General features: G+C 35.3%; 2 protein-coding genes across 3 annotated transcripts in view; one reads left to right on the top strand and one right to left on the bottom strand.

Moving 5' to 3' along the window:
• Window positions 1-9,787, bottom strand: part of LOC136025516 (glycine--tRNA ligase-like) — a 74,821-nt gene extending 65,034 nt beyond the window's left edge. The window contains 1 exon segment of the mRNA XM_065701546.1: window positions 9,420-9,787. Coding sequence (XP_065557618.1) covers window positions 9,420-9,787 — 368 coding nt within the window.
• LOC136025136 (uncharacterized) overlaps window positions 1-26,284 on the top strand; it is a 93,414-nt gene that overhangs the window by 10,061 nt on the left and 57,069 nt on the right. For both annotated transcript variants that reach the window (XM_065700883.1, XM_065700884.1), the window contains exon 3: window positions 20,566-21,756. Coding sequence is in view for 1 of the 2 variants with exons in the window: in XM_065700884.1 (XP_065556956.1) it covers window positions 20,936-21,756 (821 nt within the window). In the remaining variant the exon portion in view is untranslated. The remainder of the gene's footprint in view (window positions 1-20,565; window positions 21,757-26,284) is intronic.

Here is a 26,284-nt window from a genome sequence, read left to right as displayed (position 1 = left end):
CCAAGATTTGAAAAGGAACAAAAAGTTCCCCTTTTAAAAGGGACAGGGCAGATTCTATCCCCTCAGTGCCCTGCTTTTCACTTTTTGTCAGTTTTTTAAAGGCTAGTCTTTTTATTTTAATTAATTTGCTTTGTAAATAAAAAAATTAAAATTCCAATATTTTCAGGGACGATTTCATTATCACATTATTATAAGAATATAATATTAAAGGTAAAAAAAAGAGGTTGAAGGAGGAAGCAGTAAATCCTCTCACATTTAAGAGAACCTTAACAAAATAGTTCATGGTAACGAACTGTAATTAAATATCAACCATTGTCAATGGAAACCAAGACACACTTTTCATTATATTAGGTATATCAGCAAAATGTATTATTTTGATTATAAGTAACTATAAAAAATTATAATACAAACTCATAGTTAATTTTAGCTTCTAAATATACCTAGCTACTAAAAGCTAATAAAAGCATTTGAAAAAAAAGTCACGTGAGAATAATTGGCATTTGTAGCTGACCCAGGAATGGTAACTATTATTTTGATTAATCTAAATAGTAAAATTTCATCGTGGAAAAATTTATAGAATTTTCTAAGAAAAAAACCTAAGACCCCTAAATATGCCCTTTAATTCACAAAAGAAGTGCATATTAGAATCAACATGGTCGAAAACCTTGTACAGGCAAATTTCAGCCCCCCTTGAACAAAAAGGAAAATGAAGTTTCGCTCAAAGACCACTCTTGTGTCTCTTTTTATTCTATCTTATTCTCTGCCACTATGTGGGGCACTGTAACATCCTGAAAAACTATTTATGGGCACTTGAAAGGTTTTCGGGAAAGCAGTTTTTGAAAGGTAATTCTTATGTTTGCGTGCCTATTATAAATTTTACTTAGTACTAGTTGTCATAACTACTAGTAAGTAGTAATTTTACTAGTTGTCATAAGCGTAATATGGAACCAAATTTGCATTTTTATCACATTTTTAGAACAGAAAGGCTACAAAGTGTGAAAACTATCTTAGCTCTTACGATCTAAAGTCATAAGCCGGAGGTTTAAAATCCCTCCTCTTTATTAATCCCTTCCCAGTCCCCTTCAGAAAGTTCACAAATTGTGTCGTGACTAGCAGAGCTATCAGACTATTGCAACATTATAGAAAAATATCTAATACCCCAATCTAAAGATTATGTCAACGTCTTTTTTAATCGAGTAATTAAAAAAACTGTCCGGAAAAGAAATTTTTCAAAAAAACATAAAGAATCTTATGAAACTTAAGACCAGCAGAAATACATTCCTATAATAATGAAAGTGACGAGAAATCAAATATCATTTGTCCAATGTCTTATAAAAAACGATTAAAATTTGTCTGATGAAAGAAAAATGATAGTTTATTCGATGATGAGAAAAAAAACATTGACAGTTTATCTAATGACAAGTCAGTCTGATGGAAGAAAAACTGATGATACGTTGTCTTATTACAGTTTTAATAATTACAGAAAAATCTATGGCCAAAATATTAATGACCGATTTATTGTATGGTAAATTTTCTCGATACGCTTACATCCCTCTCAACATGTCCTGAAACTTCATATTCTAAGCCGTTCTTAAAATATTGCAGATTCTCCTTTTTGATGAACCAGATACACATAGTGCCTTTTGATTTAGTGTAACATGCCCATCCCCAATCTTAAAAGTTTGACCCTTATAAATTTGGCCTTTAGGGATACACCCGGAATCAAATATCTCCCCTTTTACTAATAATAAATTTTCATGTTAACAATGGGCAAATCACACAATTTGTAGCCCTCACCCTTTGGCTATGGGGAGCCTGGTCTCCCCGGAGGCTTAGGTATTTGAACTTTTGATATAGCTTGAACAAAGATGAGAATTTTTGATCAGTGTTGAGCAGAGGGGGTGCCTAAAAAGAGCAAGGAAAGGGGGCTGGATGCCATCAAACATCTCTTCAACTTCTCCTCCGCATAGTTTTAAAGTTTTAACTTAATACTCTCAGTCGCTCTTTAGATAGTGCTTATATTTTCTTTTCACAACCAGCAAGCGCATAATGTGTTTTGATTCTATTCGGTGTACCTCTCAACTTTTCATTAAGGTTTTACCTTAAGACTTTTTGAAGACCAAGAATCAAACACGCCATCTTTTCCAATTGAAATACTTATATGTTAACAATTGGTAAAATGCATAAATTACAGCCCATGTCCGAGGGGCTGGGGGAGGGAGGTTCTACCCTGGCGACATAGCTATTTCAACTTTGGTCTATTTTGCGCAAATTGGTCAGGTCAAAATTTGATCAACCACATTTGGGAAAAAACGAGTCTGCCGGGACTTCGATCCCTTTTGAGTCTTAAAAAGGGCACTACAAGTTTCGATTTCCGACCGATTGAACCCCGCCCCAAATCTTATTCGGCCACTCCTTACACAAAGAAACATAAAATCGCATAGAAAGGAAGAAAACGAGGACAGTAAAAAGCCAGTGAAAAAAATTAAAAAATTATGCAAATATTTCGGTCAAGCCCCCCACTTGACCGTCCTCAGTGCAGAAAGAAACTGATAAAAATAAAAAAAAAAGCCTTAAACAGATCACAAAAATAAAATAGGAACACCTTTTATGAGTAAAGTTGAAAGGGTAACTGAATAAAAAACGCAAGTCCGAATGGCATTTCACAATTTCATCTTGCGTAAAGCACTCTTAAAGGCTAATCGCTTTCCAGGTAACTTGTTGTCAGAGATTCTATTTGATTGAACAACATACTTTTGCGGGTGTATGTAAAAACGATCAGAATTCATAATTTCATCATATATGGGACTAAAAAAAGTTTCTCCAGTGTCTCTATTGAGAAACTGTTGAAACACAAATTCACCTTTCCGTGAATGTGTGTTTTTTTCTCAACTGCCTCCCTGAAAATTTGCAAGAGACCTTTGACGGGGGCAATAATGGAGGTGTTGTCAAATAAAATGAAGGGGTGTGGATTGTCGTACAAATGTTGAGCCAAGGTGGAATCAAAATCTCAGGCCTTTGGCTTAGCTCCATGGCCTTGTCGATTGAGGACCTAAGTTGCGATAACCTATCCCCTAGTTGCTCTTGGGATCTTCCAACATAAAAACAGTCACAAGTACAGGGGATTCTATAAACACCACTACTCAGATTGGGGCTGGTTTTATCTTTACCGCTGTTGAAAAAGCTCTGTATCGTATTTGAATTTTTAACATTATTGGATTTTTGACATTAAGTATGTGCGTTTTAAGGATTCTTTTCAGTTTGTCACTCAATTTTGGGATGTAGGGTAGAACAGTGAAAAGTTTCTTATCAAAAAAGGTATTGTGAAAAAGTTTTGACAACAATTTTCCCAATTTGTCAGCAAGAGAAGCTTCATAATTATCATATTCATAATTATCACCAGAAGCTTCATAATTATCATAATCATAATTGTGGCTTCATAAGAAACCACAATTGGGCGTAGAGGAACTCCATCTTTGTGGATTTTTGGGAGACCGTAAAATCTTTACCACTGTTGAAAAAGCTATGTATCGTATTTGAATTTTTAACATTATTGAATTTTCGATATTAAGTTTGTGCGTTTTAAGGATTCTTCTCAGTTTGTTACTCAATTTTGCGATGTAGGGTAGAACAGTGAAAAGTTTCTTATCAAAAAAGGTTTTGTGAAAAAGTTTTGACAACAATTTTCCCAATTTGTCAGTCGGCGAGCTATAAGAAGCAACAATTGGGCGCAGAGGGACTCCATCTTCGTGGATTTTTGGGAGTCCGTAAAACTTAGGAGCGGAACAGCCTTTAAGATGAACAATTTATATATTTGTGGAGTAATAAGTCTTTCAGTTTGCAAAATTTCTAGCTTCTTTCGTACTACACGGGTGAACTTATCCGTGGGGTTTGAATCTATGGGCTTATAAGAAAGAGTGTCATATAAAATATCTGTAACTTTTTTATTATACGAAGTTTTATCAAGGATAACCATTTTTATTTCCTTAATCTGCCCTGTTCGTGGCGCAATTGTGGCTTCCTATAGCTCTCCAGCTGCCAAATTGTGGAAATGGTTGTCAATACTTTTTCGCACCCTTATGCAAACGCAAACTTCATACATTAAAAGTTCAGTTTACCTTGTCGAAAAATTAAAAGATCTTGATATAAAAAAAAAACGATTTTGGCCAGTTTCGATGTTATTTCTATGTGTATATCTTGTGATATTAAAAAATGTGAACAGGCTCTTCAAAGGAAATTAGAAGATAATATTGACCAAATGGACTACAAAACACTGGATATAGAAACTATTATGCGTCTCATCCGTCTTTGCAATAGTTCCTCCTCATATTATCCAATATAATAACCATTTTGTCACCCAAATCGTGGGTGTACCGATGGATACGAGCCTTTTACCATTTTTGGCAACATTTTATACGAATTTATTGAAACCACTGCTTTGAAATATTTTCCTCTGAAACATCGGTTCTGGGGACGGGTTGTGGATGATGTTATTTCTGTGTGGGATCATAAAGAGAAGTCACTTAACTCCTCTTCTTGACTCATCTAAACACTTTGGACTCTAACCTTCATTTCGCTTTAGAACTAGTCAGTTCATTTTAGAACTAGAAGATAACCATAAACTTCCTTTTCTAGATGTCTTAATTTTCAATGAGTCTCTTAGCCTTTAATTTTCTATTTATAGGCACAACGCACATTATAATACGCACAACGATAGGTATTTACATTTTTCCTTCAACCACTCTCCCTAAATAAAAAGAGGAGTAGTCATTTCTTTAGTTGAACGAGTAATAAGAATATGCTCGAAGTTTCACTTAGTCTCCAAATTGAGCTATATTAATGACATTTTATTTTGCAATGGGTACCCCATACAAATACTTGAAACCATTATAGACAAAAGACAAAAAAGCTAGAATAGAATGCATCAACTTCACAAACTACTAAAATTGAATGACAAACTGAAAAGAATTCTTTAAGAACATAAACTTAATGTTCTTTTTAAAAATACAGAACTTTTTCAAAAGCGGCAAAGATGAAACCAGCCCCATTCTGGGTGGTGGTGCTTATAATATTCCCTGTTGTTGTGGCTGTTTTAATGTTGGAAGAACCCAACAGCAAGTAGGGAGAGGTGATCGGAACTTGGGTCCTCAATCGACAAGGTCATGGGGCTAAGCCAAAGGCCAGATATTTTTTTAATCCACCTTGGGCAAACATTTATATGACAATCCACATCATTTCATTTCATTTGACAACACCTTCATTATTGCCCCCGTTAAAGGTCTCTTACATATTTTCAGGGAGGCAGTTGAGAAAAAAAGACACATTCACCGAAAGGTGAATATAAACACTGGGAGACACTTTTTTTTAGTCCCATATATGATGAAATTATTAATTCTGATCGTTTTTACATACATCTGCAAAATTATGTTGTTCAATCAAATAGAATGTCTGATAATAATCCACCTAGAAAGTGATTATCCTTTAAGAGTGCTTTACACAAGATGAAATTGTGAAATGTGTAATGTTTGGATTTCAGAGGCTGGAAAGCAAAAATGGGGCACCATGATAAACTGATACTGATATGACAGCTGAATTGATTACTAGCTTTTGAATCAGTCGTTAGAATATGACGGCTATTTGTTTCCTAGTGCCACCAGTGTACTTGGCACAGTGCCACTACTGATTTTACTAGTGTATGGTAGCGCAGTCCAGACAGGCCACGGGTTCTACAAGTTCTACCCTTGTTGGGATTCTTGTTGTGGGCCTGTTAAAGGTAATGAATAGCCCCGTTCAAATGAAAGCACAAAATTTATCCTTGGATTTTGCTAGCTAATTTTATTTAGGTTTGAGTCATCAGCATCTGTAGTTTTCAGAGCCTTTCTTAATCAGCAGAATCTATCAAGAAGTCTTGTAATGGATTAACTGAGTAAGAATGTTAACAGGGAAAAATATATTTAATGAATAGCTAGGACCAGGGTTGAAGAATTGAAAATAAAGAAACATTAAATTAAGTTTACCAAAAAGGGCACTTTTCAGATAATCAGGGCAGAGGGCCCAAACACATCCCTCCTAAAATAAGCTGCCACCACTACGTCATATTGGCCAAACGTAAAAGATAAAAAACAGAGCACCAACTTCAAAGTCACAAATTTCATCATATTCTCACCTTTCTTCTTTTGTCAATTTCCAAAGCAGCTAGAGAACAGCTTGACAACAGGTTCTACAGCCATACCATACGATTGGCTCAGGATTCATCACCGTTCAATGTCTCTGTTAGAAAGATCAAAGCTATTGGCTGTATAGCTATTTCTAGGTTTTGGATTTTGAAGAAGGGGAATCTGAGAAACTAGTGAAACAGAATCGTACTTATATAATCCAATAATTCTCAGGCATATTATGAGGGGAATTTATCATAGATATTGATTTAGTTGTTTTTATTTCTTGGTTTGGAATTTCACTTTTTCTTGGTTTGGGATCTTTCAGGGGAACTCATGTATCGAGTAAACCACCAGTACATTGGAGAAAATCTAAAAGGTCAAGAATCATATAGGTTTTGGATCCTCACCAATCAAAGCCAATTATCAGGATTAAATCAGAAACTTTCTAGCTCTTCCAAAGTTATTTCATGGAAGCAGAAATTAGGTTCTTGCATATGCGACGATGCCAGACGTCAGGGGAAGTAGCTAAACTAGTTTTTTGGCCTCTGACGATGAAAACAAATCCAGATCTCAAATAAAATACGAATTGCCACTTGTTTGGTAATTCTTGCCAAACAATTGTTTGGCAATTTGGAGGTGCTCATGGCACACGAAGAGAAGGTGCTTTCTTTCATCATCCTCCATACGGGCCTCTCTTGCCCTTTTGTCTTCCCAATTTATTTTTCCCATTTCCTGTTCAATTTTTTCGAATTTAGATTTCCGTATACTACGGCCTGAGTCCAAGCTACCACCCCTAGAGCCAGTTGGTCTCTGTGAGTTTGGAAACGGGACATTTTTATGTTTAAATTATAATATCTGCCTTAAGAAATATAATCAAAGTCTCTACTGAACACAAAAATAAGCGAATTTGTTGGTAATATCTCTTAATTAATCAATCGATAGTAGTAAACTCAGCAATCGCCACACTGTAAAAATGACGACATATAAATATTATGTAGAACCAGCTGTTGGAGTGGCGAATTGGGTTTGTTGGTATTCAGATTGGAAATTGAAATCTTTTAAATTGAAAAGGCAGATCCGTTGGAATCATGGAAATGAGAGGAATAAGAACAGCCTCACCCTCAAAAGACCCTGTCGAGATTGTTGCCTCTATCAGGTTTTCCATTGTTTTTTATGGCAAGTCGCGTGTCATTGCAAAGCTTTGGTGGGTTGATATTTTGCAAAAGTATTATTGGTACGCATATTTTTAGTTGTAGCATGTGTAGTGGAAACCCTATGAGATCCAGGGAATTTAAAAATTCAGATGGATAATTAATCGCTTCATTTGGCTCCAAAACTGTGTCGACTGACTTGTAAATTACTTCCTGGTCTCGAATCTTGGTTAAAATAGTATTGTTGATTTCGTTGACGTCTTTATTCTTGGCTGCCAATATCGCTCGTTCACTGAGCCATTTATGATTTTTATAATTGGTTAGAATATTCGAAAAACCTTTTCAACCAATTCATTGTACACGTCCTGAAATTGAGTCTACTGGAAGCTTTCCGTTTCCAATTGCTGGCAATTGATCTGAAAATATTTCACCAGAGTCTTCGTTTTGCAATCAGACACGCATATTTATAGTTTATTTTAATGTCTTCACGTGTGCCCATAAATTAGAATTTTTCAGGCAAGCATTCATTTCGTCCACAGGGATTGATCTAGGTATTATAGGTAATGTTTGCCTGAAATCTCCCGCAAGCAATATTAATATGCTGCCAAAGGCTTTCGAATTTCCTCGCAAATCTCGTAATGATTGCTCCAGAGCCTCTAGCGATTTTTTGTGTGCCATTGTGCCCTCGTCCCAAAATAAGTTTGCATTGTTGCAATACTTTACCCATCCCAGATGATTTGGAAATATTGCACGTGGGAGTTTCTGTAGAATACAAATTCAGAGGCAATTTCAAAGCGGAATGAGCAGTTCTTTCACCAGGCAGCAACGTTGTGGCTATTCCGGACGACGCAATTGCCAACGCTATGTCATGTTTTGATCGAATTGATGCCAGAATCAATTTAATCACAAACGTTTTACCAGTACCTCCTGGCACATCCAAAAAGAAGATTTCTCCAACGTTGTTATCTACAAAATGTATTATCTTATCATAAATGTTTTTTGATCAGACGTTAACTTGAAAATATTTTTTCGTACATGCGACAATAGATCACTCGTGTTGTAAATTTGTTCATGATCTAATTCTACGCTAGTCGAAACAGCAGTGTTACGATTAGGTGAAGGCATTCCCAAATCCTGAAGAGGTTTTTTTGTCATACATACGCACAAATCTTCAATAATAACTAAAGTGTAGTTATAAATTTCTAATGAAAACTCAAAGGTCATATCTGACGTCTCTAACCGTTATCGATGGAGTACATCCTCGGCCATTTTCGATTTATATTTCTCCCATAACTCTGTAGGAGTTGAAGGAGAGCACGTTGTGAGTATGATTCCAAACAATGTACGAATTTGACTTGGAGTTGACGTTTGGCACGCGTCATTGGCGCAGTTATCCCAGTGTTGGTCATTCTCCAATAAATTCAGAGCTTGGCCAGAGCTTGGCATGCACTGCGGTAAGTTTCATGTATAGTATCGTTTACAGTTCTCAAATACTCAAAGGACATCGGACCAGGTGCATTCACCAAAAGTAGGCGGAGAAAGAGGCATTCATGTTGATTGGGGTGCATGGTTTAGTTAATGGAGTCTTCCTATCGCGGTATCTTGGAAGACGGTAGGTTGGCCGTCGACTGACTTACCCTGTTTTCGACGTTTAAATGATTTCTTTGTAGCATTCCACGTTTAAAAAGAAGCTAGTTCAGTATAAAGCAGTTTGTTTGAAAAAGAATCATTTTGACATTAAGAAAAGAAAGCATTGAACGTTGTATTTGGGGGATTCAGGGCTCTTTGTTGCACGTTGGATTCCAAAAACTAAACACGTTATCCATTATGTAAATGTACCGCTAAGTGAACAACAGCTGGACTTCGTTCATGTATCGGAAATGAAAGAATTCGCCAAACAGCTTCATTACTGCTTATATATCTTCCAGTCTGATATTTTGAAATTTCATCGATATCACAGATTTCGGACTGCAAGCCAAAAACTGCCATGTCGCTGCCTTTGTTGACGTATTTATATATGTATTTGATTGCCTTTACGGAGTTACAGTATTCAACGTTTATGTGTGTATTAAATGTTTTTAATAATAAAGGTGAATATGGAACAACCCACTTGTTATCTACTTCGATGGTGGTACTGTTATGCTTCTTTATCATTGCTATTTTACCACCATCTTCACTAGATCTTCTTTTATATTGTGGGTAACCATCATTGCCGGTAATTGTATTGGGTACTAAAATTCGAGGATATTGCTTTGTGCACCTTCCTTCAGCCATGCATGGTAGTTTTTCATTCAGTGCACCGCAAGGTCCATGTATCATATTTTCTACCACAATATCATATAAGCCCTCATCGACATTTTCATCAGGTATTTTTGCGGAAAACACATCGTCAATTTCATTAGAAGTAATTTTATCATGTAGCCAGAATGAAATATGTGTGTGTGGCAATCCTCGTTTTTGCCATTCCACTGAGTACATCCAGCATCACACTGACCCAAACACTTTAAGTTTTACTATGTCGTTTATCATGTCATCTGGACTTGATAATGTCATGTCTATGAATCGCCGATTGCCCTTGAAGTAAAAGCTGCCGTATCTCGTCCCAAGATTGATTACTTGTAAATGTAATAAATAAATCTGGACGACCATACAGACGAACATACGCAATAGCATCTTGAGCATATTCATGCACTAGTCTATAGAAATAATAATTCATTGCATTGCATTTCTTATCCGTTTATTTGTTCGTGGTGGATGGATCTATCAATTTATTACTAAAGTGATAGCCGTCGGCTCCATCCCAAAAAATGATAGGATATTGTAGGGCATCGTAGCATCGATGAGTTTCAGCAATTCTTACCAACTGAGCGTTTCACTTATGAAGAATAATATATCGAGGTAAAAACTGTTCACCAACCATAAAGATTGCCACCTCGTCGATAGTTGGAGCATTGTATCTCCGCACATGTTCGCCAGTAGGTGTTTTGTCATTGGAAATAACTATTTTATGCTTATCAGTAGGCATCAAATCGATTGCTGTTTTGAACAGGCGCACTAAATCCTTATTTTCTTGGAAAAGATGCTGCAATTGGGAAACGATAGTCCTTTCAACGTCGGGAGAAATTTCGCATCGTGTATTCAATTCATAATTGCTATCACTGATGAAGTACATATATAGATAAGTTGTTTGTCTGTTGACTGGCGTCATGTTTGTTTGTCGACCGACGTCATGTTTGTCGACTGACGTCATTATAAGGATTGAGATGTATGTCGTCATGAAGTTGTTTGTCTACTAATGTCATGTTTGTCGACTCGAGAAATTACAGACCGGGACACCGGGACACAAATGACGACCGGGACACTCAAAAAAAAAAATTACAGACTGGGAAACCAGGACACAAATAACGACTGGGACAGAGGGAATATAAATGACGACCGGGACACAGGGAAACAACTACAACGGGGACGCCGGGGGCACAGGGGGGATATATGAATGGCGACCGGGACACAGGGAATGTTACATTAGCAATCACCATCAACAAAGCTCAAGGGCAATCATTATAATAATGAGGTATAGATCTGAATACGGATTGTTTTTCTCATGGACAATTATATGTTGCATGTTCAAGAGTCGGTAAACCTGACAACCTATTTATATGCACAGACGATGGGACAGCGAAGAATGTTGTATATTCACAAGTTTTATCTATATATATAAAAATTAATTGTTTGTCTGTTGACTGACTTCATGTTTATGTTTCGACTGACGTCATGTTTGTCGACTGACGTCACTATAAGGATTGAGCTGTATGTCGCCATGAAGTTTTTGTCGACTGACCTCATGTTTGTCGACTGACGAAATTACAGACCAGGACACTGGGACACAAATGACGACCGGGAAACAGGGACACAACTACAGCAGGGACGCCGGGGGGCACAGGGGGGATATATAAATGACGACCGGGACACAGGGAATGTTCGATTAGCAATCACCATCAACAAAGCTCAAGGGCAATCATTATAATAGTATGGTATAGATCTGAATACGGATTGTTTTACCCATGGCCAATTATATGTTGCATGTTCAAGAGTCGGTAAACCTGACAATCTATTTATATGCAAAGACAATGGGACAGCGAAGAATGTTGTATATTCGCAAGTTTTACAAACTTATATATATATATATATATATATATATATATATATATATATATATATATATATATATATATATATATATATATATATATATATATATATATATATATATATATATATATGTATATCTATCTATATTCACAGGTGGGACACAGGTACACAACTAAAATGGGGCGTAACTAATAAGCCGCGAAAAAAGCTAAAAAAAGAAAAAACCTAAAAAGAAAAAACTTAAAAAAAAGGAAAAAAATAAAAAAGGTAAAAAACTAAACAGAAAAAAACACTGGGACACAAATGACGACTGGGACACAGGGACACAACTACAACGGGGACGCCGGGGGCACAGGGGGATATATAAATGACAACGGGGATACAGGGAATATTCGATTAGCAATCACCATCAACAAAGCTCAAGGGCAATCATTAGAATAATGAGGTATAGATCTGAATACGGATTGTTTGTCCCATGGACAATTATATATTGCATGTTCAAGAGTCGGTAAACCCGACAATCTATTTATATGCACAGACAATGGGACAGCGAAAAATGTTGTATATTCGCAAGTTTTACGTAGTTAAAAACATATATATATATCTATCTATATTCACAGTTGGGACACAGGGACACAACTACAATGGCACGTAACTAATATGGCGCGTAATGACTTACGCGCACGGGAGAGGGGCTTGGGGGGCGCGAAGCGCCCCCACCAACTAGGTGCTGGGGTGGCGCGAAGGGCCACTCCAACAGTTATATATATATATATATATATATATATATATATATATATATATATATATAGATTTCATACGATGGACACTATAAATTTTAGTAATCTTCTGAATAATCGATAATATTGACACTTAATTAGCTAATAACAATTAAATTCGCTACAAATCAATCTTTGATTAGTGAAATAAATCTCTAAAAAGCAAAATACCGAGGGTAATGGCTGGTGAAAAAGTAAATTGAAAAAACGCGCGAATTTTCTACTGATGAATGAACTGAAAAATAAAACAGGAAAAATCAAACAGGAGAAACCACCCTGTGACACAAATAAAACATCTACACTAATTACTAGTCACTCCATACGAATGTAACACTACGTTCTAAATGCTCCACATAATTTGCTTCACTTAGCAATATTGCGCCAAAAAGGATAAGCTTGTCTCCCCTTCCTATTGCCTAGTGGAAAATTTTTGCTAATTTGCCGAATAAATGGTCTTACAATCTACAACACTGAAGATTATCTGTAAGTCCACTAATTCCACTCGAATGATAATCCAGCTTTTACTTTCTTTTGTCCATTCTTACACCCCCTGGTATTTTTTTTCTAATACGGAGGGATTTCACTACTGCAATCTTGATTGCCCCCAAATTCCTGGATTAGTTCAAATTTCTTCTTCTATTCTTCAAATCTTGAAATTGTCTCAATATTGTGGTGAAAACAGCCATTTTATTTTTTTTTATTTTTTAATTAGGCTATGTCTAAGTCCTCTTTTCCAAAAGGTGCCCTCGCTGATACAATGCGATCTCTCTATATAGAGACCATTTTTCAATTAGCAACAAGTAAATTAATTCTGAGTTTCTCCGTGTAAATTTCATAGGCTGTTATATAGGCCAAATTAAGCCGTATCTTCGTAAACGCATGTTCGAATAACTATCAGTATGTCGATACTGCTGTTAGTGCCGCTGCCACTAGTGCAAGTTTTCAAACCAAGGCTGGTACCCGTGTAAGTGTTTGTACACCCACTTGCACCAGTATAAGTAATCTATTGCCGCCATTGTACATGTCATAGTGCCACCATTGTACGTGGTACAGTGCCATAAATGCCACTAATAATGGTACTAGTGTATAGTGACACAGATGTGACGAGGCTAGGTGTTCTACAAGCTCAGCCCTTACTGATTATCGTGTTTGGGGGTCACCAGAGCTATAACCCGTGGGTCTGTGACAAGTGTACTATTCGTTTAAGATATGTACTGCGGTCTCAAGCCCAAAATTTTTCTTATGAATATCTTAAGTTCCTTCAGGAAAGATGGGAAATACCTTCTTAACTAAACTGTATCCTCTAGTGCTCTCTAGACTTTACCTACACTTATAGAAAGAAGTCAAAAGTAAAAGTAGAAAAAATTTACTTATTTACAGATCATATTTGCAACAAAAACCAAACTAAACAATCAAACAATGAACACTTCGTGACTAACCTCCGGCTCAGATGTGCATAAGCTCTGACCAAAGGCAATGAATGACCGATCATAATGCCCCTCTTGCCTTCGAACATAAATCGTGCTTTGTTGTGGGTCAACATCTTCCTAAACATTCCCTGAAAGTTTCAGTTTAATATCCTTAGCCTTAGTAGCGGGAGAGGTAGTAGTAATAGTTCAGGTATTAAAGTATTAGTAGCAGTAGTAGTTGTAGCAGTAGTAGTAGTAGTAGTATCAGCAGTGGTAGTAGAATTCAAATAGTGCTTTTTTGGTTATCTCAACATCCTGACTTTTTTACCCTAATACTCTAAGATTTTTCTGAGATATTGTTGATACTTCTTTTTAAGTAGTAGAGGGGATCTTGATCCCATGAGAGAATTATTTGCATGACCGGTTTACCTAGCAACAATATTGCCTACACTACCAGGGTAGAACCTCATTTGCATACCACTACCATGAGAACCTCATTAGCATATATTCAACCTTCACTGAATCAGAGAAAGGACTGCTCTTCATTTGTATATTACAGTCGGTACATACTTAATATTCTCTAATTCCATCTCGTGAAAACCTCTTTTGCATACTTACATGAGTACTTCATATACTTTAAGCCCATGAAAGTTATATGAATAATTTTTTTTCTTTGGGTTGAATGAAACTGGTCTTAAAGTAAATCGGTCAAAGTTTATAATACGGACCAAATTTAATAAATCAAAAAGCAACAAAACTGCTAACCCTTTATCTCATGACACACGCTTGGGCAAATTAAACCCGCTCATCTTCCCCAATAAATCTATTGCTATGGGATTTTTGTAGGGTACTTATGGTCATCTATTTACCACCTCCAAGGGGAATCCAACATCCTCCCCCGACTTTTGCCTCCCCCTTTTTAGACTAAAATTTTTGGACTCATTTTTGGAATTTTGGGAGCTTAGAATATTTTGAACTTAAAATTTTTGGCACTTAAGAGTTTTTGGGGGGCTTAGATTTTTGGAAATTTCTGTGTCATAGAATGACATGTAATCTTTGGTGAACATGTTTTTTGGATTTTTTTTTTTGCAGCTGCCCCCGTGGTACTCTGATTTATAATCAACACTATTTAATTTATTGTATGTTTTCGATCATTATTTTTTGTACACTGGAAGACTAAATGCTTACATCCTACATTAAAAAGTGAAGGAAAAATATTTTAAAAAATTGTTTGCGCATGATATGGTTATCGTAGCGTTGAATACTGACAAAGAAAAAATTTTGACTATGAAATAGATACTAGTGCTAACACTATTGCAAATGTATGCGCGTGCGTTGTCATGACAGTGAGCGATTAAATTCCTTTTGACTACCGAAAAAATTCATCACTACTGATGGTGGATATGCGAAAGTAATATTTCCAGAGAAGATAGCGCTGGAAAAGAATACAAAAATAAAAACATTAGCTGATGAGAAAAGTCAAATTCTTGCTTATAGTTCCGGTAAAACATTACCTGTTGATAGATTATATCACAACAATTTTGGTATTAGCATTCAAATGAAAGTAAAGGGAAAAGAAAGGCCTACTGCTGCACCAATGTCATAATGCGTATCTTGTCTATGCTCCAAAGCTGAAAACTATATAAAAATAATGTGGTAATTAAAAGTGAAATCACAAGTGAACTATAAAGGATATTGGCAGATAATATAAGAACGTGGTAAAAAGATGAATTGATGAAAAACAAAGCACTTGTTAACGTTGCTACTGTCATCGAGAGTTTAACAAAAGATACTGTCAATGAACCAAAAAAATCCAAAAAAAAAGGTTGATGTCATTGTAGCTGATATCATGCTAAAACTCTTATATGACCCAAAAATGGAATAAGTGCCATGTCAAGAGAAAACACAAGCACGAATTTTATGGAGAGGATTTGAAGTATTCATTTTTTTCCATAATTTTATTTCAATAAGAATATTTCATTGCATTTCTTTTTTATTTTTCCGTTATTTTTAGGATATGCTAGTTATTTATACGCTTAGAATGTTTATTCAAAAGTCGGAGTCGCAAAAAAGGACTTCGGAGAATGATGACATGTAATCTTTGGTGAAAGGGGTTTTTTGGTGTTTTTTTGTACGCAGCTGCCCTCCTGGTACTATATTGCTGGTTATCGACACTACCAAGTTTATTGCATGTTTACAATTAGTATTTTCTGTACATTGGAAGGATAAACGCTTACATCATACATTAAAAAGTGAAGATGAAATATTTCAAGAAAGTGTGTGCACATGATAAAGCTATCTTAGCGTTGAATACTGACAAAGAAAAATATTTCAACCATGAAACAAGTACTAGTGATAACACTATTGAAAATGTATACATGAGTTGTCATGACAGTGAGCGATTAGATTCGTTTGGACTACCAAAAAATTACCATTACTGATGGTGGATATGCGAGAGTAACATTTCCAGAGATGATAGCACTCAAAAATTACCTGTTGATAGATCTTGTCACCACTGTTCTGGTATTAGCATTCAAATCAAACTAAAAGAAAGCTAAAGCCAAATGATGCACCAATATCATAATGTATATCTTTTCTATGTGCCAAAACTGCAAACTATGTAAAAATAATGGGTTATTAGACAGTGAAATCACCATTAAAATAAAAAGGACATTGGCAGACAATAACGGGGTATAAAGATGAATCGATGAAAAACAAAGTACTAGCAAACTTTACTAGTATCATCGACAGTTTAACAACAGATCCTGTCAATGTACCAAATAATACCAATGATAAAATGTTTGATAAAAATTGTAGCTAAAATCATGTTAATACTCATAAATGATCATAAAATCAAATGCCATATCAATAAAAATATAAGGAATAGAAAGTGTTTTATGGAATGGATTCAAAGCATTAATTTTTTTCTTGATGATATTCTAGATGATATTCATAAACGAAATATAAAAATATTTCATTGCATTACTTTCTTGCGTTTCCATTATTTTTAAGATTCCCTAGCATCTCATAAGCTTAGAATATTTATTTGAAAGTCGGAGATGAAATAAAAGGAATTTTAGGATACACAGGTGCTACTAGCGGGCTAACAAAGAGACTACTAGTGTCTGTGGTAGGTTAACAGGTTTTTATTTAATTTGTTAGAGAGAGGACCTGTATTCATTCCAAAATCAAAACCGACAGGCGAACAGAAACTCATACTCACAGGCACAGAGAAAGAGAGAGACAAGCAGACAACCACTCAGACACAGAGAGAGGGAGAGAGAGAAAGAGGGGGGGATAGAGAGAGAGAGAGACAAAATATATTCAAACACGCAAATTCAGACACACAAATACAAAAAATAGACACAGAGACGAGTAAACATCCCATTCAGACACGCAGGTATAAAGAGAGACAGATAAACAAGCAAACAACCACACAGACACACAAGAACAGAGGGAGGGAGAGAAAGAGGAAGACAGACACATACAAACACAGAGAGTCAGACAGATACAAACATCTTCTCAGACTCATAGGGACAGAGAGAGAGAGGGTGAGAGAGAGAAACAGATAAGCAAAGAGCAACTCAGACACATAGGCTAAAATATAGAGAGGCAAATATACCGAAAAAAAAGAGATTCAGACACGCAAACACAAAGATAGACACAGAAACAAGTACACACCCACTTAAACACATAGGTACAGAGAGAGATGCAAACAAGCAACCACTCAGACAAAAAGACATAAAGAGAGAGAGACGAACAAACAACCGCTCATTCATACAGGCACAGAAAAAGAGAGAGAGTGAGCGAGAGAGAGTGAGAGAGAGAGATAGAGAGTGAGAGAGAGAGAGAAAGAGAGAAAAAGAGAAAGAGAGAAAGAGAGAGAGAGTGAGAAAGAGAGAGAGAGAGAGAGAGAGAGAGAGAGAGAGAAAGATATCAAAAATAAGTTGTCTGTGGGCTGTCGAGTGACGTCATGTCATCATGTCGTCATGAAGTCAGTTGTCGTCATGTTTGTTATGACGATGACGTCATTAAAGATATTTAAGAAAATCGTTCAAAGACAAATTTTTAATTGTAAGAAGATCGTGGACGAAAAAATGTTTAATTATAAAATGACTGAAGAACCTACAATGGCAACAGCCGAGGAAGCTGCTCAAAAGACAAATTTTTAATTGTAAGAAGATCGTGGACGGAAAAAGGTTTAATTGTAAAATGACTGAAGAACCTACAATGGCAACAGCCGAGGAAGCTGCTCAAAGAGTCTATGCCAAAAAACTTGCGGCTGATAGAGAAAGTAAGAAAAGAAAGCGTGGCGAGGAATCACAAGAACAGCAAAAAAACAGGCTTGCGGGCTAATAGAGAAAGTAAGAACAGAAAGCGTGCCGAGGAATCACAATATATATGTATACTAGCTGTTGGGGTGGCGCTTCGCGCCACCGCCGCATATGACGTCTGAATTACGAATTATTTCATTATAGTACAAAAAAAAACAAAAAGAAAAAAAAAACTAAAAACTAATAAAAAAAACTAGAAAAGCTAAATAACTAAAAAAAAACTAAAAAAGAAAAGAAAATAAAAAAACTAAAAAAGAAAAAAAAAGAAGAAAAGGAAAAGAACTGAAAAATAAAGGAGAAAAACAAAACTAAAAAAGAATAAAAATAAAAATAAAAAAATATACAAATAAGTTGTTTGTTTGTGTGTCTGTCTGTCTATCCGCATATGACGTCTGAATTATTTCATCATACCAATTCAAAAACGAATGTATTCAAGCCGAAGTAGCTGAGTTGGTAAAGCGTTATGTTCCAGGTTCTAGGTCTGAGAGGTTCCAGGTTCGAACCTTGGCTTTAGCATTAATACAAAAGAAGAAAAAAACTAAAAAAGGTAAAAACTACAAAAAAAACTAAAAAGAAAATATTAAAAAAAACTAGAAAAGCTAAAAAACTTAAAAAAAACGAAAAAAAAAGTAAAAAACTAAAAACTAAAAAAGAAAAAAAACTAAAAAAAAAACTAAAAAAAGGTAAAAAATACAAAAAAAAATATTAGAAAAAAATTAAAAACTAATAAAAAACTAAAAAAACTAAAAACTGAAAAAAAAAACTAAAAAAAGGAAAAAAACTTAAAAATAAATGAGAAAAAGAAAACTAAAAACCGGGACACAGGGAATATAAATGATGACCGGGACACTCAAAGAGAAATTACAGACTGGGACACTGGGACACAAATAACGACCGGGACATATAAATGACGACCGGGACACTCAAAGATAAATTACAGACCGGGACACCGGGACACAAATGACGACCGGGACGCTCAAAGAGAAATCAAATGAAACTAAGAGAAAGCTAAAGCCTAATGCTGCACCAATATCATAATGTATATCTTTTCTATGTGCCAAAACTGCAAACTATGTATTAATAATGTAGTATTTGACAGCAAAATCACAAGTAAAATAAAAAGAACACTGACAGACAATCAAAAAGCGGAATATAAAGATGAATTGATGAAAAACAAAGTATGGGCAAACAAAGCGAGAGAGAGAGAGATAGATAAAGGCTAAACAGGGGAGCAAAAGTTGGGGGAGGGGAATGGGTGGACCCTCAGAGTGGGCCATGCATGATCATGAGTTCCCTCTAAAAAATGCCATAGCAATTAATTTATTAGGGAACATATTTTCACCAGTTTACTTTACCCAAGCGTGTGTCATGAGAAAAAAGGGGTTGCAGCTTTGTCACTTTTTGAATCTTTAAAATTTGGTTCATATTATAAAATGTGTCCAGTTTATTTTACCCAAGCACGTGTCATAAGACTAGTTTAATTCTACTCAAATAAAAAATTTATTCATGTAATTGTCATGAGTTTAAGGATTTCGAAGTACTCATGTAAGTAGGCAAAAGAAGCTCTTGTGAAATGGAATATTTAGTATGTACCACCTGTAATATACAAATGAGGAATTGGTCATTCCTCTGATTCAGTGAAGGTTAAACATGTGCAAATAAAGTTCTCATGTAAGTATGCAAATGATGTAGGCCTTGTAGTACAGGCAATCTGGTTTCTAAGGAAACCGGCTATGCAAATAATGTTCTCATTGGATCCACAGCCCCCATACTATTCTATTTGACAGCCAGCATACATATAATATGTTTTGATTTAGTTCAACACCTCCTAGATATTTTCAGAAGATGTCCAAATTTTGGAGGGTGCAAAGGTCCACTTAGGACCTTCTGATAAGAGGAATTGAGGAAAAATTATAACTTCATAGAATATGGAACCCTTATCTTCACACATATCTTCTTCACACATATGGAAGGGAAGGTAAGGATGAAGGGGCAGATGGAGTTGCAGCTAGGCCCATATGGTTACTTTATATCGCAAATAATTTCAATTAGATATCCGTGTATGACCCCAAACGGTAAGGAAAACTTACCGTTTAAACAATGGGAGTTGGAATCAGAATTTGCAATGTTAGCGAGTATTGAGCCTGGTAGGCCCTCCAATCATACATATAGAAATTTTTCGCCTCATTTCAAGATAAAAATAAGCACGAAATACCTGCCATTCTCTTAAAGAACTAGAGCATAGGATTTATGAGGGTATCACACACTGATTCTGCTCTTTAAAGCGTGCAGATCGGAAATTCTTGCTATTGTCCATTAATAACAGGGTGGAATGTGTTTAACTCTTCTACTAAATGGCTGTTGATATGACAGGCCGACTGTTAGAGCCTACTCTAATTAATGCTACGTCAGTAAGCCAACTTTAATATGCACTGTAGCATATTTTGTGCTTCTTTCTGTTTGTTGTAATTTTGGTAAAATAAGCATTTAGGAATAAGAAATGCCCACGAGTACCTCATAATTAGGGTTTAAGGTTTAACTACGATGATCCACATGTGTGTTTTTTTTTACCATCTGTTTTTCAGGTTTTACGGCTCCCATCTAAGTTATCTAAATATATCAAAGGATGTTTTCAATGAATCGAAAGGTCTAATGATACAATGGGACACTATAAGCCCAAAAGAAAATATACAAAAAGCCTTAGATGAAGAATACAAACCGAAGAGTCCAAAAAAGTACAAAAGAGAAGAAAACAAAAAGAAAAATAACCAGGAAACGCACAAAGATGTAGCAGGAATATTCCTAACTCCTCTTCAAAAAGTGATTGCAGAATGTGATCTTCCTTTTTTACAGATCAATGGTCTACCTGGGACTGGGAAAACTTATTGTTTAATACTAAAAATGGTCAGGGTGTTTTTAGAACTTTGGCAGTCACACAAAAAGTAAAACAAAGAGATGAAAGAAGTCATCATTGTGTACCATCGAAATGAGAAAACGCTACGTTTTATTCAAAATACTTTTTGGCAGACTATCAAGAAACAAATTGAAATTCAGAATGGAAATGATAAACCGAAAATTAGTTTTAAAGAACTAACTCTTTCAAAACTAATAATATTCATTGGTGGGATAAAACCAATGGTGCAGGCAATCTGCTCTTCTGACTCAAAAGAGTTCTTTTATGTTGAAAAATATGATTTAGGGACAAAGTTTAAAGTATTTTGTGATGATGTACGTTCTGTTGATATAGAGCTTTTCTGTACTGTGTTCACCAGTGTGCTCACTGGTAATCAACATGGATTATTTGAAATAATTAAAGCAATTAACCAGTCCAATTTCTGCTGGATTACTTCATATTCAATCGTGCCTCCTTTAAAAAATGTTTATTGTCCTCTATCATGCATAACAGTAAATGCACAAGAAATATATGATTCTTCGCGCTATATACATCTTACAGATAGTCTGAGATATACAGGGAGCATACACGCCGTTTTAAATCAACTTTATACATCATCATCATCAAACTATCAAGAAGGAATTTGTAGTCAAGATTTCAGGCCAGGAACTCGAGTTATTGGAGAAAAACCTCAGTTTATTTGCGTAAAAGATTACAACACAATGAAAGCAAAAGCACAGGAATTACTTTCTAAATTGGATAAAGAGGGATTTGAAAGAAATGAAATAGCCGTAATAGTCAGAACTGATAAACAAAGAAAAATGAATTTGAATATAATGGAGATGCAGATGGAGATGGCAATTGATGATGATTTAATAGGATGGTAAGCAAGCGTTTTTTTATCTATTAAGTAAAGCTTTTAGGTTTTATATCCTATCCAGAAGAAAATTGCGTGCCTAGAGAACAATGCTTTGGTAAAATCTTTCGTTTTTTGTGAGGGTCTCCAGCCTTAACTCTTATTACAACACTTGTAATTTGAGTATGCCTATTATTTATTTGCGAATAATCATCACAGTGTAAATAAAGGAATGTCAGTGTTTCTCAAATCGTAGTGCAAATCATGATCATCATAGTGGAGAAAGCTTGCCTAAAATATGTTGCAATTTTAATATCCTGAGCAGGGCATAGTTTCTATTAAAAAAAGACAAAAGATTTCACATATGTATATTTTTATTTTTCATAAGCTTAAAAATTTGTTTTAGAAAACTATTTAATGATAAGAAGTAAAGAACATTGATAACCCCCCAAAGGGAAATTCAAAATGTACATAGAAATTCAAATGATCGTGATTCGAGCACACTTGAGACTATTTGGGAAAATACCATACTGAAAGGAGAGACTATATAGTTTCGTTTAGGGAGAGATAATTGAGGGCAGTACGGACTTTTGTAGGAATATTATCAGAGCCAGACGAAATGGAATACTCCAATTTCATTGCAAATCTAGTAATTTCTAAATCAGTTGCTGGTTGTAACAACATGAACTTAATACAAGGTGGCCAAAGCTAAGGCCTGAAATTAGATTGCATATAAGAAGAACTAAAATCCAAAACGTTCCTTTTAAATATTCACGAAATATGAAGTAAATGCATCTTGAACTTTCAACTCACCGTCGATATTTTGCCATCAAGAAAAAGAAATGAAGGGACTGATGGAGACTGAAAGAAGGGGCTAAGGACAGAGTTTATTGCCTGCCAATGTTTTTCAAATACCTTTACCGCAATTTGAAAAACAAGTAAAGTAATACATCTCCTAAGGAGACGAGGAGTCATCCATGTATTCGGAGCAAATGTTCTCTTGGATATACGATTAGGAGATGAAACACAGCAAATATAAGAAAATACTCCTTAATTGACTCGTAAAAAGTATCAAATAAATTAAAAAGATCAGAACAATTCTCATAATTACCCCAAGAAAATTCTGCCAATCTTGACCTATATTAACGGAACAGGTTTCGCCACCTTACTGCAAATTAAGGATATTGCACGTGTTTATTTTTAATTACGACAGCTTTTCAGCGATTCAGTTGTTTGGGCCTTGACCCAAGTTCAAGGAGGGCATCTGAAAGTGAAAATTCTATTGGGAAATTAAATAAAAAAAAAACAAAGTTTCTTTAACTGAAAGTAAGGAGCGACATTAAAACTTAAAGCGAACAGAAATTACTTCGTATATGAAAGGGGCTGGTCCCTCCTCAACACCCCGATCTTTACGCTAAAGCTTGAAACTTTTTCTCAACTCTACTTTTTAAAACAGTAAAAAACTCTAGCGTAAAGAGCGGGGCGTTGAGGAGGGACCAGCCCCTTTAGTATACGAAGTAATTTCTGTTCGTTTTAAGTTTTAATGTCGCTCTTTACTTTCAGTTAAAAAAACTTGTTTTTTTATTTAATTTCTGAATGTTTTTGAATTAATGCAGGTTTTGATTTTGGCTCTCCGCAGATGAATAATTAAAACGAAATTATAATTTATTTTTTTGGCTAAATGGCTTTCTCATAGTTTTGATCAAATGATTTTGGGAAAAAATGAGCGGTGGAGGAGGCCAAGTCGCCCCTCCAGCTTTTTGGTTACTTAAAAAGGCAACTAGAACATTTAATTTTTACAAACATTTTTATTAGTAAAAGATATACGTAACTTACGAATTAGCTTACGTAACGAACTTTCGTATTCGTGTGTTTCTATTACGTATATGAGGGGGTTTACCCCCTCAGCAGTACCTTGCTCTTTACAATAAAGCTTAACTTTTGTCCCAATTCCTTAAGAATGACCCCTGAATCACAAAGGCCGTAGAATAAATAGTTGAAATTACTAAAAAAAAACTTTAGCGTAAAGATTGAGCTATTGAGGAGGGGACAAATCCCCTCATATGCGTAGTAATTTTAATTCGTTTTAATGCTGCTCCTTACTTTCAGATGAAAAAACTTTTCATACTTATTTATTTATTGTTTTTTTTTAAATAATGCTAGAAAATCCTGCGCTCCCTTCATGGAAATTTTCTTCCCCCATGACAAATTACTCCATGGAAAGTTCCCCCAACATATCCCCTCTTCTCAACCTCCCCCCCCCAGCCAGAAAAATCCTTCTGAAAACGTCTGTACACTTCCCAATAACCATTATTATATGTAAGCACAGGTCAAAGTTTGTAACTTGTAGCCCCTCCCACGGGGACTCTGGGGGAGTAATTCGTCCTCAAAGATATAGTTATAAGGTTTTTGACTATGTTGAATAGAATGGCTATCTCAGAATTTTGATCCGATAACTTTGGGAAAATGATTAGCGTGGGAGGGGGCCTAGGTTCCCTCCAATTTTTTGGTCACTTGAAAAGGGCACTAGAACTTTTTATTTCCGTTAGAAAGAGCCCTCTTGCAACATTTTAGGACCACTGGGTCGATACGATCACCCTGGAGAAAAAAATAAACACGCATCCGTGATCTGCCTTCTGGCAAAAAATACAAAATTCCACATTTTTGTAGATAGGAGCTTGAAACTTCTACAGTATGGTTCTCTGATACGCTGAATCTGATGGTGTTATTTTTGTTTAGATTCTATAAATTTTAAGGGATGTTTCCCCTTATTTTCTAAAATAAGGCAAATTTTTTCAGGCTCGTAACTTTTGATGGGTAAGACTAAACTTGATTAAACTTATATATTTAAAATCAGCATTAAAATGCAATTCTTATGATGTAGCTATTGCTAAAAAAATTCCATTTTTAGAGTTTTGGTTACTATTGAGCCGGGTCGCTCCTTACTGCAGTTCGTTACCACGAACTGTTTTTAAAATAATCTCTTAAGAACAATGCCATACCTGCACAATTTGTATCCGAACCTGATTAAGTCGACTTTTTTCCTAAAATTTCAGAGGTTTTCAAACAAAATGAACTTCACCAAATCTAAAAGGCATTCTATTAGACCCACGAGTCCTCTTATATTATCAAAATAGTAGCAAGAGTGAACCGGGAAATGATCAGAAACGTCACAAAATTTTGGATCAAATTAACTGTACAGAAGATATTGTCAACGAAAGTCACTGTACTTTCCATAATGTAAGATGGGATACATATAGGAGGTAAAGTACTTGCAGCAGACGAGAGAACATCTTAGGATACGGAAGACCTCGTATCCATCAAATTTAACTTTTTCAACGTCTCAAAGATCGTATCCAGTGTGTATAAATGAACAAATAGAGGTAATAAGAGATCAGTAGACATTACCATCAATTGAATCCTTATCTCCACATTTAATATCGATGAACAAAGAATCTAAAACACCTATGATGTTAGTCATTTCTATACTAACAATAATTTATTTATTATCCACTTTTACATAAAACAAGCGGAATAGATTGCACTAAAAAGAAAGAAAAAGCAAATAAAGAGAGACATTGACAACGTAAATATTAATCGAAGAAACAAAAAATAATACTGTGATTACACACAACACACAAAAATAATACTGTGATTAGGGCCTAGGGACACAAAGGCATGTCATGTTAAATTATCTCTAAGTAACTCAAACGATTGAACAGTGTCGGTAGCATCATTCTTCTCATTTATATGTGTATTACGATATGACGTGGGAAGGTAGAGCAAATATTATATTTAAAATAAGCAATATGAATTTGGAGCAAATTTTTCTTACTTAATACTGAATACACTTAAAAACAAGAGAGAATAGTAAATAGAATTCATTTTAGCTAAAGCTCGGCGTTAATATTTTCCCCGGCTATGAACAATCTTCGGATATATTCGATCTTCAACTTTTTTTAAACATCTCTCAGAACCTGGAGTCACAAAAAGCGAGTGTAGAACAAATACTAAATCCTAACCACAGTTTAACTCGGAATATTATGAATTTTTGAGGAACCTCAGAACAAATTTTGAGCTGATGACTTGGAATTAAAAACTAAATATTCGTATTTATTAACATTCAAAGCAAGACCAACATTCTGAAACATCATTAATATATATTTCACAGATAATCCCAAAATAGACTTGGTTCGGTTTAAAACTATCAGGCTGTCCGCATACGCAATATAAGACACCTCAAATAAAGCACAAAAATACGAAGGCCTGATTCTTGATAACACGTTTTTAATACAAGCATTAAATAGATTAGGTGATAGCACTCCAGCCTGTCCTACTATAGATTGAACTGGTATATTACCGTAGAACCCTCTACCAGATTTCAAACAAAGAATTACTATACGAAAAGTTAAGTGCATTTATGGCCGAAGGGTCCAATCCAAACTCTGTCAAAGAATACAGTACTTGTGCATGCCAATTACTGTAGAAAGCTAATTACTGTAGACAAATCCAAAGCTCAAAAATGTAATTCATAAATTCATAAATTACATTAGAC

The sequence above is a fragment of the Artemia franciscana genome, chromosome 3, assembly GCF_032884065.1.
Source record: "Artemia franciscana chromosome 3, ASM3288406v1, whole genome shotgun sequence".
NCBI lineage: Eukaryota > Metazoa > Arthropoda > Branchiopoda > Anostraca > Artemiidae > Artemia > Artemia franciscana.
This window is presented reverse-complemented; position numbering and strand designations above follow the sequence as displayed.